Below are 16,452 nucleotides of genomic sequence, written 5' to 3'. Positions count from 1 at the left end.
TTTAGCACAATCTTGGATCGCCACAGAAAATAAAATGTAAAGTTGCTTTTTACGACAAACTTCACCTAGTTAAACGTTGAATTTTATCATAATGATATTTCAACTGCAAGTCACGGAATCATTTTTTACCATTTTTAATGTCACGTTATCTTGAAAATATTTTTAGAGATTGTGCTGATAGGAAAAATAATAATTCATTGAGCCGAGTAGAAGTGTAATTGGCATTAATGAGCAAAAATGCATTAGTCCTAAGATCAGCATCGATTGCACATGTAGGAAATCGATTTCCATTCGGAAATTGCTAAGTTTGCTATCATGCAACGCCGAGATCTGATGCAATGATACTTGCACATTTGTGATATCAGTTTTCTGTACAGGGTGTCGCGTCAAACTCGTTGATTCATTTTGTCTCAGCGCTAGTCTTCTAATTTTGTGGTTACGTTGAAACTTTTTGCTTTTGTATTATGAATCCATTTGCAAATCCAATATCAGTCCCATAAATTTTAATTCTCACATAAAAGCGAAAAAGCATGAGCGTAACTCTGTATTGAATACAAATCGCCTAAAAAGGAGAAAAGGAATATCGTAAACTTTTCTCAGCATAGGATTTAACATAAGTGTCAAATAAGCAAGAATCGGAGTCTCGGGGAGCAAATGAAAACTTACGTTTATAATTTTAAAGCGAATTAGCGCTAAAGTTTTTAATTGGATTAAAAAAGGTTTGGATCTTTCTCCCACTGTTGCTGCAGCAAGTGAAACTCGTCCATCTCTAGCACCAGTTAAAAAAGAGAATAAAATAAAAAGAACCATGTAGAGGCGAGACTCTAATCTAAGTTTATTAAGTATTTGGCTCCAGTTTTTAAAATAATTTTAGCAGTGTTTCTGAAGAACATAAATTACTGTTTCAGTAAGCCATATCTCTCATCATTTTCCAAAGCCATAAAGTCTCTTATCCATGCATTTCCTCCATTGTAGTCGTATAAATCAAAATTTTCCTTTACAACCTAACTTTCATTTGAAAGCTCGGTAATCTTAACTATCCACACCAACACTTTCAAAGCTTTATTACTTTTTTTTAGTTAGCTTTTAAGACTCATCGGAATTCAGAAAAGGAAGTCGTTAAGGACAAACCTTCGTCTGAAGTGACTAGAGTTCTCTCACAAAAGTTAAAAGCTCTTTCAAGCCAATAGGCTGTTGTTAGTTTTTACATTTCTAAGTAGATCGTTGTGTAAACAGGTGCATGAAACTTCTAGTAGCTTTGTAAAGTGTTCAGTAGGGTGTGATAATCATCCTATAGAATATTAAAGAAAATATCAGTGCAAAGCTGTACCTCTCCTTACACATATGGTTGGCTTGAAAGCTGTTAAGAGCAACAGGTAGACTGGGGCTCAAAATGCAAAAAAAATCGAATTGCTTGATAAGTAACTTTATTTAAAATTCTATGTAAACGTTTTGAAAGAAAAGGGAACGATGGCCTAGAGCTATTGCGTTTGTTCAAGATAAAAAAAATCGAGACTTTTCAAAGTCTTTGATTGTATGTAAATATGTGAATACATTACGAAAACTAGAAATTTTATAAATAATGCTCACTTCAATCATAATGGTATTTAATTTAGAGAGGCTCGTTATTTCATTAATGTCATTTAACTTTGATGGCCTGTGTGAGCACAAATTTGAAATTGATTACCGGTGCAATTTCAATGGAATACAAATTAATAATTAAAAACATTAGCCTAATGTCCGCTGGCATTAAAAACAAAATGGCTTCTTTCGGTGAGCTTCACGCTGTGAGTTTTTACAGAACTGTCATTTAAAATGCAGCTTTTGATATCTCACGCGATTAAATAAAATAAAAAAACGGAAATCAGGTGGCTGACACTGCCAAGGCAGTGTTAAAAAAAATCCAGTGGCGTCCTGCCACGGTATTAAAAACGACAGATCAGTAAAGAATTTGTTCATCCATGCTTTGGAAATAGTAACACAATAGATCCTGTGTGGAGCATTTCACGGTTCAATTCGAGAGCGTGCTGCAATTTAACGCCTGAGCTTTGTAATTGAAAGGATGCGCATTCCTGTCAGATTAAGAACAACAACACCGGTCTAGTATTTAGTATAAACGGAAATCCACTTCAAATGCACCAACTGACACGAAAAGCTATTATTGATTTTTACTATAATAAGAGATATGTATGTATAATATTAATAAGAAGAGAAAATCAATCTATTTAGTTAATGATAATGACATTTGGTATCGTAACGAGCGTAAATTTGAAGACATTTTTAGACATAGATAAACATCAGTTTCCTGGAGCTATAATATTAATAAGGTAACTCGGCAAATACAATATGTGTTTGTACGTGATAATTTCATTACTAGAATAAATATGTATACAGGGTGAACCCGAATATTGAAGTGCAAAGATTGTAATCACATTATCAGACACTGATGTAGATTATGATTCTGGGAAAGAAATCGAAATTTGAATGGAGCACCTGTTATTACCTGTTATGGAACGCTTATGGGACTGAATTAAACACTGTTTCCCAAAGACTGCAAAAAATGTTTATATTCGCTCTAACTAGATTTGTTTAACTTTTACTTAATTACTTATTTTAAAGACAGCAGAACAAATTTCAAACACGCGAATAATGAATTTGTCTCAAAAGGGCTAATGATTCGTAAGGTGACTTTTTCCGACTCGCTTTGTAGACCAAACTAAAATTTTAATTAGGAATGAAATAATGATAATGTTACCTAAAATTATTACGAAAAATAATCAATCAAACTGCGTTGACTGATATTGGAGTTAAAATCTTTGTACTTTATTCGGGTTTACCCTGTATACGGTACAATAAAATTTTCATAAATTTTATTTGCATGTCAATCATTGAAACATGCCACGTTCTCTATAATTCCATAAAATATACAATTGGTAAAGTTTATAAAGTGCATAAATTAAACTTTGTTTGATTTAAAAATTAAATTCCTTAATTAGTTTACTTTCCTGTTTGAATCGAAAATTTTTGATTTGAAACAGAAAGTCAATCATAATAAATTTTACTGTATTTCCGGAACATTATGACGCAATATTAATTAATTTGGAACGGTCACTGATTTTCAATTGCGTGACAATTAATTGGGTTACTGTTTCTAACTGATTTATTTTATGAAAAAACTGTATTTACTAGGATCTGTGATTTTAAGTCGAAAAAATAAAAATTATTCGTGTGAATTTGAGTTATGATGATCAAAAATACGAATGGAGGCGCCGGGCATCGATCCCGGTACCTCTCGCATGCTAAGCGAGCGCTCTACCATCTGAGCTACGCCCCCTGATGTAAGTTTGTGTTTTTCGTATCGATTTTTCCGAACACTGACCCAGTGATATTTAAAATAAAGACAATGTCGCAATGGATATTCTACAAGAATGAGCCATCCAATTAAATTTTATTTATAATATAATTCATCATCATAAAAACTTTTTTTTTGTTTCGTTTCTCAATGTAATCTAAAATATTTTTTTAAATAATGCTAATGTCACATTTTTTTTACGTTAAACTAAACATTTAAACTCTATCAGAAAATAATCGATCTAAACTTAATTTTTCCTGCAGAGAATTTTTATAAGCGCCAAATTTAAAATGCGGCTCTGTGATTGGTCGTTTAACAGGTATTTTTTCAACTCTTTGATTTTTGAAATTGCTATCGGTAAATATTCTATGCAGAAAAAATAACGTATAATTAGGTTCTTTAATAAGCAGCATTCTTACGAATATTCTATCTTACAATTGTTTTAATTTAATTAAATTCATAATTCATAATATGTCTATTCAAATAGTAGTTTTCCGTCATTGAAAAAAAATTACACATCTGAACTAACTTGAACTCTCTTTCGCTTCAATGTCGAACGAAAATTGCAAATTGCTTTATGAAATTTTCCGACAGTTGCTTCAAATTTATTAAGTTTAAACTGCGATCGAATATTGGACACAAACAATTTCCCGAGCGGAATCCGTAAGTTGATTGGAGCCAACCTTCTGGAAACACGATGACCACAAATTGAAAGAGCTTCGGAGTAATTTTTTCAACTGATTTCAAAAATGACTAGAAAGTTCATTGATAATTTACAGAACTTTTAGCACGTTGAACGTTCAGCGGCACATTTTTTCTTTATTTCTGCTGGAAGCGCCATCTCACAATACACCAAGTAACTTTTATAGACCATGCGTTTTCAGCGCCACCTATGGACCTATAGCTAAACAACATACATCACGTTTACACGGCTTTTCCTAGAATCAATAAAAACAAGCCACTACTTGTTTCTGTCTGGCTAAATTTACGTACATTTCCATTTGTTTTTATTGATTTTATACAAAATTTTCGATTTTTCCGAATTCACTGGTGAGACTATTTTCGATACGTGTAGGCAGGCCATTGCTTTTAATAGAATGACAGACAACAGGCCCCAAACATCTCATGTTGTCTTTACATTAACTCAACGTTTACACGAAGGATTAGTAGTTTGATTTGGATTTGGACGGGTGTAATTGCTGATTTTCATGGATAACGCTGAACAGCACTATTTTATTAGACGTGTAACATGGTGTCAGTTGTAATTTCGCTTTTATTAGATTTATTCTGTAACATTAATCTCCTCTTAAATTCCGCTATTTTATTCTACTTTGGCAAGCTTTAATTAAACTCAAAAAAAATCTCGAACTGCTTAGTAAACACAACTGAATCTTGACGCAATCCGCGATTAAAAAGTAATATAAGGTTATTTCGAGCACGTGGCGACATTCATTTTTAATAGAAAAGATCAATCCTCATCTGGGAATCATACAGTTGAGTTAGGTCGGGACTTGACAATCATCGACCTAGATTGTGTAGGTGCATTCAACTTATTAATATAAATAAACTTTCGATTACTGTAATGTCGGATATTTTTAGACACAAAGAATAGGTCGCTTGACTTGTCTTTCATATTATTAATCTGTACATATCAATAAACAATATTTTGAGGGATTACAAACGTACGTCATTTGCTGCAGTAATCAACAGAAATAAGTGCTGGTGTTATTGATCAAGGCATTGTTTTGAAGGATATCGGTCATTTGACATTTTATGAATTTGTATCGATTATGCAAGTATTAATTTTAATGTTAAATTGAAAAGCAGACAATGGACGTCTGGCGCTCGGTCACGACCGGGTCATGTTTTTTTTAATGTTCTGACTTCTGAAAATGTATAACAATCTTAATGCGCAGTTCACTGAAAACGCATTTGAAGAGCTTCTGTCACTTATTTTCCATGCATCCAATATAAACTTATAAATTAAAAATTTTAACTTTATAATAATGTAAACTTAAATCAACAGGTGGTTGGATTATACTGCGTATTGTCTATAAAACAGAGGAGGCTCTGAATTCTAAACGTGTTGGCAATTCTGTCTGTCAATCTCCAAGCGTGTCTGTTTGACAGTTTGAGGCTAAACAATAATCAATACCGATTTCACTATTTATTTTTATAACTGTCAAAACAATGCTACCAACATGCACAAAAACTGCAAGGATTCTCTTGACGATCAGCTCATTTTACTATATGAAATTTTAATTTCCTTAAAACAGTTTTTCGATAGTATCGAGTCATTAGATATCTATTTCCGACCTGCTATGTTTAGTTTTATTTTTCCAGAAGCGCCCACAAAACCAGACATTTATGGTTTTATGTATGTGAAAAATAGCGGTGGAAAGCAACCCCAAACCTAGAAAACGTAAAATTTCCAACTAGCAGAGGGAAATTCATTCGCTTAAAACCGCTTAAATACCACATCCGGTTTTATATGTTTTTGGTATCAGCCATTACAACACTGATCGTGTTTTTTATTGGAAGTTTGACAATTGCCGTGTGCCCATAAAATTTGTGGGTGTTCCAATTTGATTTACATTCCCTGATTTGAATTTTCTCCCTCGAAAGCAATAAAATGTAGATTATTCCGCAAATTAATGGTGTAAGTTGCTTTTCTTTTCGGGTTAATTTATCGACACTAAACTTAATTTACCTCAAAAGTCTTTATTATATTATAAACCAAACACAAAAAAATAAAGTGAGACGTAAAAAAAATAAACAAGGATTAGGTAATCACGAATTCTCTCATCATCGCATCAACTGGACGTGAAATCGACTTTTTTTTATTTTATCACAGTCTTTATTGTGTCCCCTGATTAGGACCTGACAAATAACGAGGGACAAACTGTTTTCGGCTGCAATAAAGTTTAGTATAAAAAACTGTCTGGAAATGAACATGTCTACCTACACGACACAAATTATCTCGTAGTGTCAATCCGGACCTTTCAGCACAAAGACACAGACTTAATTAGGAAATGTCTGAAGATCAAGAGCCGTTCATCACACAGTTCCAGCTTTTAGGGTGAAAATGTTTCGTTTATGCATAGTGTCTCAGACTGCGTGGTTTGTTCCGGTGAAAATCCTTTCCGACATTTGTGGTGCTTGCATCTACCCACGGTGTTACCGGGTTTTATCCTTTATCTCCGACAAACGAAGGAGGAATAATAATGCCGAACGAGACTTAAAGATCAAAAATGTCTTCTATGAGCTGTTTTCCCGAATTTCGAAAATTTCAATCATGCTCAAACAATAACCCTTCGTTTACGAGAATAAATATGCGACGGCCCGCGCCCAATTTCCGGTTTTCTCCGAATAATTGACTCCGAGTTTCCATTGAACATAATCCGGAGGGTTCCGTGCAATTTCCGCACGTCCAAATTTTAGGGGAGCAAAATTTCACACTAATTACAAGGCCATTATCATTAATACGGAATTAACACAGTGTTTGCGGCGCGTGAATAAAAATAAATAATTTACTTGCAATTACTACTATTCTTTGTGACCTTTCACCCCCCATAAATCCAATTAATTTAAATTAATTGCGCCCATAAATCAGGGAAATAATTCATACGTGTGCAGCGGATATAAAAAAGTAAACAGAGGCGATGAATATTCAGAACAGTGTGAATAGTCATAAAATTTACGGATTAGCTTATCAAGGTGATATCTTCGGTTTGCGAGTCGCGTGCGTTGTTAATGTAAATGGAGTTATTTTTAATGGAAAGAAGTAATAAGGCTTTTAAATGGGTGCTGATGCGATTAATTTTGCTACAAAGGAAAGTGTGGAGTATTAATTATGAAATAAATGCGCCTCTTAATGGCAATGTGGTCTGCTTTATGGTTTTTACAGTAGATAAGTGATTATAACTAGGGCAATATTTAAAGTATTCTTTGTCTCGATAAAAAATTGTTCTTAAATTGGTAACAACCTGCGTTGCAAATAGACTTCATTATTTTAACTGATTTACCGACGAAGAAAAAATGCAAAAAGCGCTGACATGTGCCACAAATAACTCAGAGTTCAATCTCTAGAGAAAACAATTATTTAGTTTATTTTCAGATTTATATTCTGCATCTGTCAGGCTTAGCGGTATTAAAAAAGTAAATACAAAATGTTAATAACTCGTCAAAAGAAAAATATTTACATTTTTCATCTCTATGGAAACAAATGTAGTTAAATATTTTCTTTTTCCAGCACAATAAACTGATATTGGAACTGCAATACCAACAATTAAAAAAAAACAGCTCGGCTTAGCATTAATGTCAAAATTATAATAAATTGAATAAAAAAATTGTTACAATAATACTTTCCGTTGATGTTTTTGTATTATTTCATAATGTGACAATGCCATTTTTATTACATGTCATTATGAACATGGGCACGACAACAAGGCGTCAACTATTAAAATAAAATGTAAATATTACAAAAATATGAATGAACGCAAAGAGCTAAACGTGTTATGTTACAACAAAACAACGAAAAAACAAATTGTCTAAAAAAAACTGTCAACATTTAAAAAATGAATAATGAAATAGTCGTTAACACTCTTGCTAATTATCTAATTGAAGCATAACCCTGAATTGTTTATTTACCGCTCCCTTTTACGCCAAGCTGAGTCACTGACCGCCGCCTCTTCATCTCTGCTTTCTTCGCTTTAAACTCTTTTTTCCTCTGAGCCACCACCTTGTTATAATGCTCCTCTTGTACCTTCTTCGTCAAGCTCCTCCTTTTCTTCAAAGCTAATTTCCTCCTCTTTCTCTGCAGCGCCGTCGGAGTAATCAACCTCTGAATCTTCGGTGCCTTAAACCTCTGTCTTTTCCCTTCTTTCTCGGGTAAAGGTCTCTTTACGACGTACTGCCTCACATCGTCTTCTTTACTCAAATTGAACAACTTCCGTATCCGCGCCGCTCTCTTCGGCCCCAATCTTCTCAACACGGAAATATCCGTTAATCCCGGAATGTCTTGATCGCCTTTCCTCACGATAGTCATCGAGAGCACGCTCAAATTGGCATCGATGATACATCCCCGCACGGACTTTCGACGGCGCTGGCCGTCGCGACGCGGTCTGAAGCACGAGCCTCCAGATAAAAGAAGACGAACACGAGTAGAAGTGAGGACGCCTTGTTTCATTGGAAAGCCTTGTTTGTCGTTACCTCCGGTGATACGTAGGATGTAACCTTTCCATTCTTCGCCCAGAGGGGTGGCGTCAATTTCCTGGCCAACACGCTTTTCGTAAAAGATGCGGAGTTTAGGGTCTTCGTTAATTTCCACTAGGTTCTGACAGCCTGTGGCGGGATATGAGATGTTGAGCTTCATTACTGCTTGTTTTCTGCATAAATAGAAAAGTTTGCACGAGTTTGGGGTTCTGTTGATTTTATTGTTACCATGGTTATTTAGCCGCCTACGTATACTGGCGAATATTTACTGCTTATTATGTTAGGCTTTAAGGGAATTGTTATACAAGGTGTTTATAAATGTTTCTAGCATCAAGGGTGGCTCTGGAATTCCTGTCGTACACTATTTTGCCGCTTCGTTTCATAGTGAATATAACTATCTTAAAAATTATTTGTATTGTTATTTACATCAATGACGTTTCAGTTACAGTTTTGTGTCCAAGTTTTTGATTTTCAGGTTTAAAACCACAACTAGAACAGTTTATTTTTCAAAACTTACTTTGCTCCATGTTTGAGGTTAACTTCAAATGTCAGTTGAAAAATTGAAACCCACATTTGTAATGAGCGGAAAATTTCTTTGACATTTCATACCCACCCTTGATGCTAGAAACATTGATAAACACCTTGTAGAAACGACTTACTTTAATATGTATTGGAAGTTAGAGGGTACGCAAACCAGAATCCCAACGGTGATATTGATTGAAGTCAAATTAAATTCGATACGCAAATAAAAATGAAAAAAATGACTCAAAGTGTCACCACCTATCGGTAGAAATGAAACTTAACAACAAGTGGCTACATCTGTTGAGAACAAAACTACATATCTACAAAATAAATGTGATGAAATGTGTAAAATTAAACCAATTCTTATTTTTATTTTGTAGAAGTGTGCCACTTCACACTTCTTCAGCGCTACAACTTGACCTCTTTTATTGAAATTTGGCCTCGAGTACCATACAGATTAATTTTCACAAATATTGCTTATCATGTTTCAAATTTTCCATTGCTTATAAACATTATTATTTCATCAACATAATAAATGTATTAGTAGTGTTAAATTTTGTATCTACAGTATGAGTTTATCGCATTTTTTTAAGTCCCTCAAACGATAAAGTGTAATTAAAAGGTTATGTAAATATTTTTGCATACTTATTATTTGGTTTTGTGCAATCCTATCAAGAGGATATGCAAATATCGCGAGTGTGACAGAAATACCATCATAAAACTTTCTCTTTCCTTATACCTTGGCTACCAGTTCCCACTTGAGTTCAAAGAAATTAACTGTGAAAAAACTTATCGCCAAACGAATGATAATATTTAATGAGCAAAGACTTATAAATTCCCCAAGAACGTGGATTTTGTGACGTTAACAAGCACAATGTATTTCGTGTTGGTTGTTTCTTTGATTTTGAGCAGCGCCTTGGCTTTAGGTAAGTCTTTTAATTCCAGTAGAGAGAACAACAAAATTTGTTCCAGAATCCAATTTTTATCTCGAGCCAAAGTGTTCCAACATTAACGGATTTTGTGTCTTGAAATCTGAATGCCCGGGCGGTTTGCAGGCTCCTCATTACGACTTATGTCCCAATCAGAAAACTAAAGGCGCCATTTGTTGTCCGACGAGTAAGTAATACTTGATACTTCTTCATTGTTTACCCTTTTTTTTCTAGTCTCTTGGAAGGATGTCAGCTGCAAACAATCACACAACTCGTGTCTAGAGAAATGTCCTAAAAATTTAGATTTAGGCCAGAAGGAATGTGCTGAAGGGAAAACCTGCTGCGTTGTAACTAAATAATTACACAGTTAAATAAAATAGAATTTTAAATTGAAGATGAAAGGAATAATAAAACACTAGTTGCTCCATATTTTGTGCATGTTTATCAGTACATCGTATCTCCACTTGCGTGATTTCTACGAGTTTCTTAATTTAACTAGCGTGAGCTATACATAGAAATGTAAAATCTCAATGGGACTGGCTACAGTAACAATGACATTGTGTACAATTTCCACCCCAAAACTACCCTCCAAAATATTCATCGTCGTCTACTTTTTATCACCGTTTCAATCGCGTATAAATGAAGTTTTTTCCGACAGAATTATAAAGTATATGAATTATTCGACCAAAAATTTTTCATACTCGAATTAACAGATCTCGCATGTGAAAAACACCTGTTTGATCTGATACATCGACTTTAATCTAAAAATGAAACGCAAAGTTATTACAATAACAAATTACCGGTTAATTTTATGCTAGTGTGGAGTACAAAAGCGGGTCACGTAAGGGCATTTACAGAAGTTACATTGTAATAGAACGCTTCTAGGTAAATAATGCGATTCGGATTTAGTGAAAACCCATTTGTTTATGTATTGATAAGACTTCCATTTCAACCGGATGGAACCACTATAAATTAGGATGCGGTCCGAATTAATTTACTACTTCTTGATATAGATCGAACCCTCCACGCATTTGCCTTCACTAAGGAATACACCTTTTGAAAAGTTAAATTTCAGCGAGTTTTATTTATGAAGGTGGGAGATTTATGGAGGCAACAGACTTTGGTTAGTATTCCTGATGCGCGGTAATGTTTTGGTAACTGAATTCTTCTTCACTCTTAATTAATCTAAAGCAGATGACCGAGCATTACAAGACCTCGTAAAAGCTTTAATGGAGTTAATAAAGTTGGTAACCTTATTTACTGATTGGTGGAATGTAAAAACCCTTTCGTTAATTCTTCCTAGTTTGCGTAGTAAAAATAATGCATTAGAATTTTTAAGCATCGATCGTTACGTCACCTGTCTAGACCTACCCTTAAAAGTAGTATTTTCCTTCCTATTCAACTATTTAATTAGGTAATTCAACTCCAATTGCCCAAGACCTCATTCCAATAAACCGCAAAGTTTGACAAATTTCGCAGTTCAGCAAATTAGCGACAATTGTCAACTGTAATTAATTATTCATGAAACTCTCACGTAAGGCTTTAGTGCCCTTATTGTGATTCTGCAGACGACTGATGCATTATTAAAAGAAAAATTGTCATAAAATTATGTTCAAACAGTGGAAGAAATCGATAAAATTTCATATCTTCGCCACAATCTAACCGTATTTGAAAGAGCATTTTTTTGCGGGATACAACGATGTTATTATCTTCGTGAGCATTTGAAAAAGTGAGTTGAAAGTATGTCGATTTAAAAACTAGAATAAACAGGTGAAAACAGTGTAAAGCTATTATCTAGACTAGAAAAAAGCTCGCTTTGGACACGACAGTTTTCATATTTTTTTGCAATAAAAGTCTACCATTTCCAAGCGTAAAAATAAAACACGACATTTCCATATTCAACTCGCTTTACACAATGTGTCAACTAATAAATCCTCCACTTTTACTGTCTTCTTTGTATGTCAAAATCAGCTTTTCCTATCGTATAAATTTCAGACAATGTAATTTCTTGATCCGATTGCTCGGTCTGTCGATACAATGAAAACCACTAAAAAGAATTAATCAAACGAATTTGATTCTTCATCTCATACCATTTATCTTACATTACAATCCTGCCACTTCAAAATGTGAACATGATAGTGATATCGAATCCGCGGGTTTCGAAGTTTTCACATCCATAAAATCACTCGAATGCACTTAATGGAGTTCTGGTTGTCACCTCGATACCGGCAAATAATAGAACACCATCGATTTGTGGGGCATCTTTACTGTTCACTGACCTACATCCACCTCCAGATAACACCGACATTAACACACACGGCGGACATTTTTTGTAAGTGTGATATTCAAATTTAAGGGATGAAAGCGAGACTGTAATCCGTAAGTTCACAGTTTTTTTAGTATCGCAGGTGAAAGCAAGTAATGAAATTGATTATCATTTCAGCCGCTTCCTCGACATGTAATCTCTTATCTCATCCTTTTACTTTTAGCATGAAGGCCCTGAAGCACCTGACAGAATGTCAATCCTCTCCTGTATAACATTTAGATGACGCATCTTGGAGGATCTTTTGAGAATCCTGCAACACGACACGACAATGGAACATTTGTATGTCGATCATTTTTGCGAATTCAAGGAAGCAAAAAATTTAAATAAATATGTTGCATGTTTTTGTGGAGATCGAAACATGTTTACAATTCGAAATTGTGTTTCACGGATGGAATGTCGTCTTTTACTGCAATGTAATAAAAAATGTATCAGTTTCGTATTGTTGCAGAACACAGCATCACCATTACTCTTTGAAAACTAAAAACCGTTCCACTTAAAGTGTTTAAAACTTCCGCATAGTAACACTGAACTAATACCCATGTAAGAGATAAGTAAATCAAGAGCAACTTTGTTGTTACGGCATAAACTTATTTACGAAAACCGCTCATTACACACCGAGAGACTGCTTTCATCATTAACTGCCATTTCATTGTCGGTGCTTTTATTGTCATCTTAAATTATCGTCAATACAGTGCCACTCTCTCATTTTAAATTGTTTCATTTGGAGAGTTTTCAATTCGTCAAGTGTCGAGAGTGCTCTCGAAAATATTCGAACAATGCGGATTTTTATTTTGTACTCAAGCAGCCATTGTTAAATCAGTGTGATGTATGGAAAACAAAAAGTGTGTGAAAGACAGTCTGATGATGACGAGTTTGAAAAATGTCCGTCTAGACTGGTCATGAAAGGCGATTCCCAAAAGGATTCTTGGATGCGATGTAACTACATAAATCAATTTTGACCATGATTTAGTTGCTACAAAGTGCACGCAAAACTTGAGATTGGGTTGATCCATTCAAGGCGGAATTCGTTGCACAAAATTTTAAATTAGCCAGGAGTTTTATTCACATGATGCAGTTCTAGAGTCTTTCTTCATGTCAAAGAACTGGCTCCTGCTTTGGTTAATAGATTTCCATTAAATTGCAAAGAATTGCAAATTATTTTATAAAATGTTTGAAATTTTTGATTAGCCCTCGAAAATCTGCCCCCATATTTCATTCCTGTTGCAGAGAAAAACCAGAATTACAGATTCTAATAAAAAATTGTTTTACACGCGTGTAATTTCGTAAAATCCTCCATCAGAATTCCCGATATAAAACTCAAATTACAGTAATTATTTTTTCGTTAAATCCTACAACTAATCCCGTTTATTGATACTTTATTGCCCCTATAACTAAGTTTATGTTTTATGAGCAACTGCATCAATTTCAAAGTCGAAACCAATTCAGAACTCCCAAAGGTATTACTACCTGTATGCAACAAATGTTATAACTCCAGTCATAACCCTTCGCCAAGCGTAAAACCGAAGTGCAAATCGTAACATTAGTTTCTGTTTTTCTTTCTGATCTGCATCACAAGTTTCCGAGCAAACATACAACAAATATTATCGTAAGCTCGAAAGTTTCGTACAAGAAATTATGTAGGGCTAAAGTGAGATTATAAATAACAATATTGCAACTGCAGTAAGCAGCTAAATCTCTACCGTTGTCTCGAGCGCGCCCGCAATTTTCTTTGAACAAGCAATACACGTTGAGATGACGCCATAAGTTTGAAAAATTAGAACATTACACATCTTTTAAAGCCGTAAATTCTACTTTAAAAACAGCTCCAATATTGATCACGTCACAAATCACAAACTTGGATAGCATCTGGTTCCTTCCTTTCCGAAACGAAGCGTGTACTCAACTTATCGAACACGAAATAAAATCAACATCAATGAAAATTGGCGGTATTAACACATTCCGCGATAATATCCCAGAAAACATCATTTCGTAATGTTCAATTAAAATTCCGTCTTCTAGAGTCAGGAAGTTTTAAAATTTTTGCATATTTCAGACAACGCGACGAAACAAAACGACAATTAGCGCTTAACTTATAATTTCGAAGTTATAACTATTTGGAAATTCGGGGAAAGTTTCCAGAAATTGAAATTGGATAAAACGAATTTTCACCATGTATCGATTAGTTTGCGCCAGCACGTGACTCATTCTCATCAAGAATTAAAAGCTTCTGTTGATAATTTTCGAAGACGTTGATTGGGTAAAAACGGAGACTTGGAAACTCGTGCCACTGTTATCAACGATTTCATTTAATTATTAAAGATATTTTTAAAAACGAGGGAGTTCGGATTCCGGTAAAGATGCTTCCTCATATCACACCACGCTTATGCAGCCTTTTTACACCGGATCTTACATCGATCCGGAACAGCTCCGGTGTACTAATAGATTATTAATTAAACTTCAGTTAGACGCACGAGTACGTAAAGTAATGAGTAATTTCTACATTTTTCACATTCCATTAGCTTAGTTTTTTGACGTTATTAATCAACCGTACATGTTGTGGAAAGTTCTTCTGTAAATTTATCGTTCCCATGGGATGCATTATTATGAGCAATTTTCCGGAGCTTTCTGTTTTTCCGTATTTTCATAGTTTCTCATCGCGACTAGGTTCCAGTAAATCAAACATCCTGAGTAAACAGTTTTCTGCACACCGAACTTTGTGAAAAGATAATAACTTTCACACATTTTCGCCGTTAATTTTGCTTAAGGAATTCGTGATTCTAGACACACCTATGGGCGCGTTCTGGATAATTAATTAAGACGAGAACTTTCATTCTTGAGAGGCTCCTGCAGGATTAAGAGCGTCAGGAGTTTGACAAGTAGGAATTCAGGATAAATCGCAACGGCGATTTGTTTAATGGCTCTCATAAAACGATTGCTCTGTGAGTGGCTTTATCTGTTTCCTTCATAAAATCAATCAGTCTAAAACGATTGATATCGATAAATGTTGCAGCTTTATAACAACTTTCTATTGACGATTCTCTACTGTACAAAACCGTGTCGTGTAGTGTAATTTAGTTAATTAATTTGCTCTAGATAAGTAAACGGTGAATCCTGGAATGTTACTTTTATTGCGTTTTTAGCAGCAGCGTATTTTATTTGTTTGTAACTTCTTTCAACGTCGAGGTCTTATTATAATACACTTTATAAGTTTGTTCTTTTGAAAGCTTTCCTATAAAAAATTCATAGCTTCATAACGTCAAATCACATATTCTTCTGTGGTAATTCTCTGGTTTTTATTCTATTATATTCTCCAGCTTGTGACTACAAAACTCTCTTTTAATCTTATCAAGGAATACAATTATTCAGAGAAAAAAATAATCAGATTTTTACGGTTAGACCGTTTTGTCCACCTGTAACAGCTACTTGAAAGATTCTTTTATGTACAAGTTCTACATTCTATGCAACGGCTAAGTAAATTTAATGTTCTTTATTCAGTAAAATTACATCTTTTCAAACGACCGAGAACTTAAAACGTCGTAAAAGTAAAAATATTTTATTATCCTAAAATAAGAAAAATGTGTCGTGATGTTGGGAATAAGTAATTGAAAAGCTTATCATCAAACAAGTTACTCAAATTCACTAAGGAAATAAAAAAAAATAATCATGCACTTTGAATTTAGAGGAATTTATCTTTCAATCCATTAACAACATTAATGATTAAAAATGGTGGATGTGCCGGGGGATTTTTTTAATAGGTTCATCAATCTGAACGCGTTTTTTTACACTTTTGGTGTTAGCATTATGATCTTACAGCTTCCTTCCTAATTAACCATAACATCTTCCGCAGCCTAGATGCCTGCAAGAATTACCATTAATGTGCTCTATAAACTACACTCATTCACGTTCCAGTAAACTGCATTACCTAGTTCAACCCATACAGTCTCAATTAAGCTACAGTTAATAACCGTTAAAATACATTTTGACGTCAGAACTACTCCCTAATTGAATGCATGACGTGTTGCTTTTCGACAGAATTAATTTTTAAAATATCCCCCAAAACAACTTCAAAATTCAAGACAAGCAATTAAAAAATTAAACACGCGATGTCA

The 16,452-nt window shown here is 34.3% G+C and overlaps 1 protein-coding gene, 1 non-coding gene and 1 pseudogene across 2 annotated transcripts; 1 reads left to right on the top strand and 2 right to left on the bottom strand.

Moving 5' to 3' along the window:
• Positions 1-162: 162 nt before the first annotated feature.
• On the bottom strand, positions 163-8,726 carry LOC148179551 (small ribosomal subunit protein eS6 pseudogene; annotated as a pseudogene).
• Positions 3,262-3,334, bottom strand: TRNAA-AGC (transfer RNA alanine (anticodon AGC)). The gene has a single exon. It is a non-coding gene; the product is annotated as a tRNA-Ala (tRNA).
• A 1,019-nt stretch (positions 8,727-9,745) lies between the features above and the next one.
• LOC148179550 (U-scoloptoxin(19)-Sm1a-like) lies at positions 9,746-10,446 on the top strand. The gene is made up of 3 exons (XM_088030334.1): positions 9,746-10,014; positions 10,061-10,204; positions 10,252-10,446. The coding sequence occupies exons 1-3, from the start codon at positions 9,963-9,965 to the stop codon at positions 10,374-10,376; spliced, it is 321 nt and encodes a 106-aa protein (XP_087886460.1). The 5' UTR covers positions 9,746-9,962; the 3' UTR covers positions 10,377-10,446.
• The last annotated feature ends 6,006 nt before the right edge of the window (positions 10,447-16,452 follow it).

The sequence above is a fragment of the Gnatocerus cornutus genome, chromosome 2 (assembly GCF_029298725.1).
Source record: "Gnatocerus cornutus isolate USDA-ARS CGAHR chromosome 2, icGnaCorn1.1, whole genome shotgun sequence".
NCBI lineage: Eukaryota > Metazoa > Arthropoda > Insecta > Coleoptera > Tenebrionidae > Gnatocerus > Gnatocerus cornutus.
The sequence above is the reverse complement of the archived record's forward strand: the minus strand, read 5'-3'. Positions and strand labels throughout refer to the sequence as shown.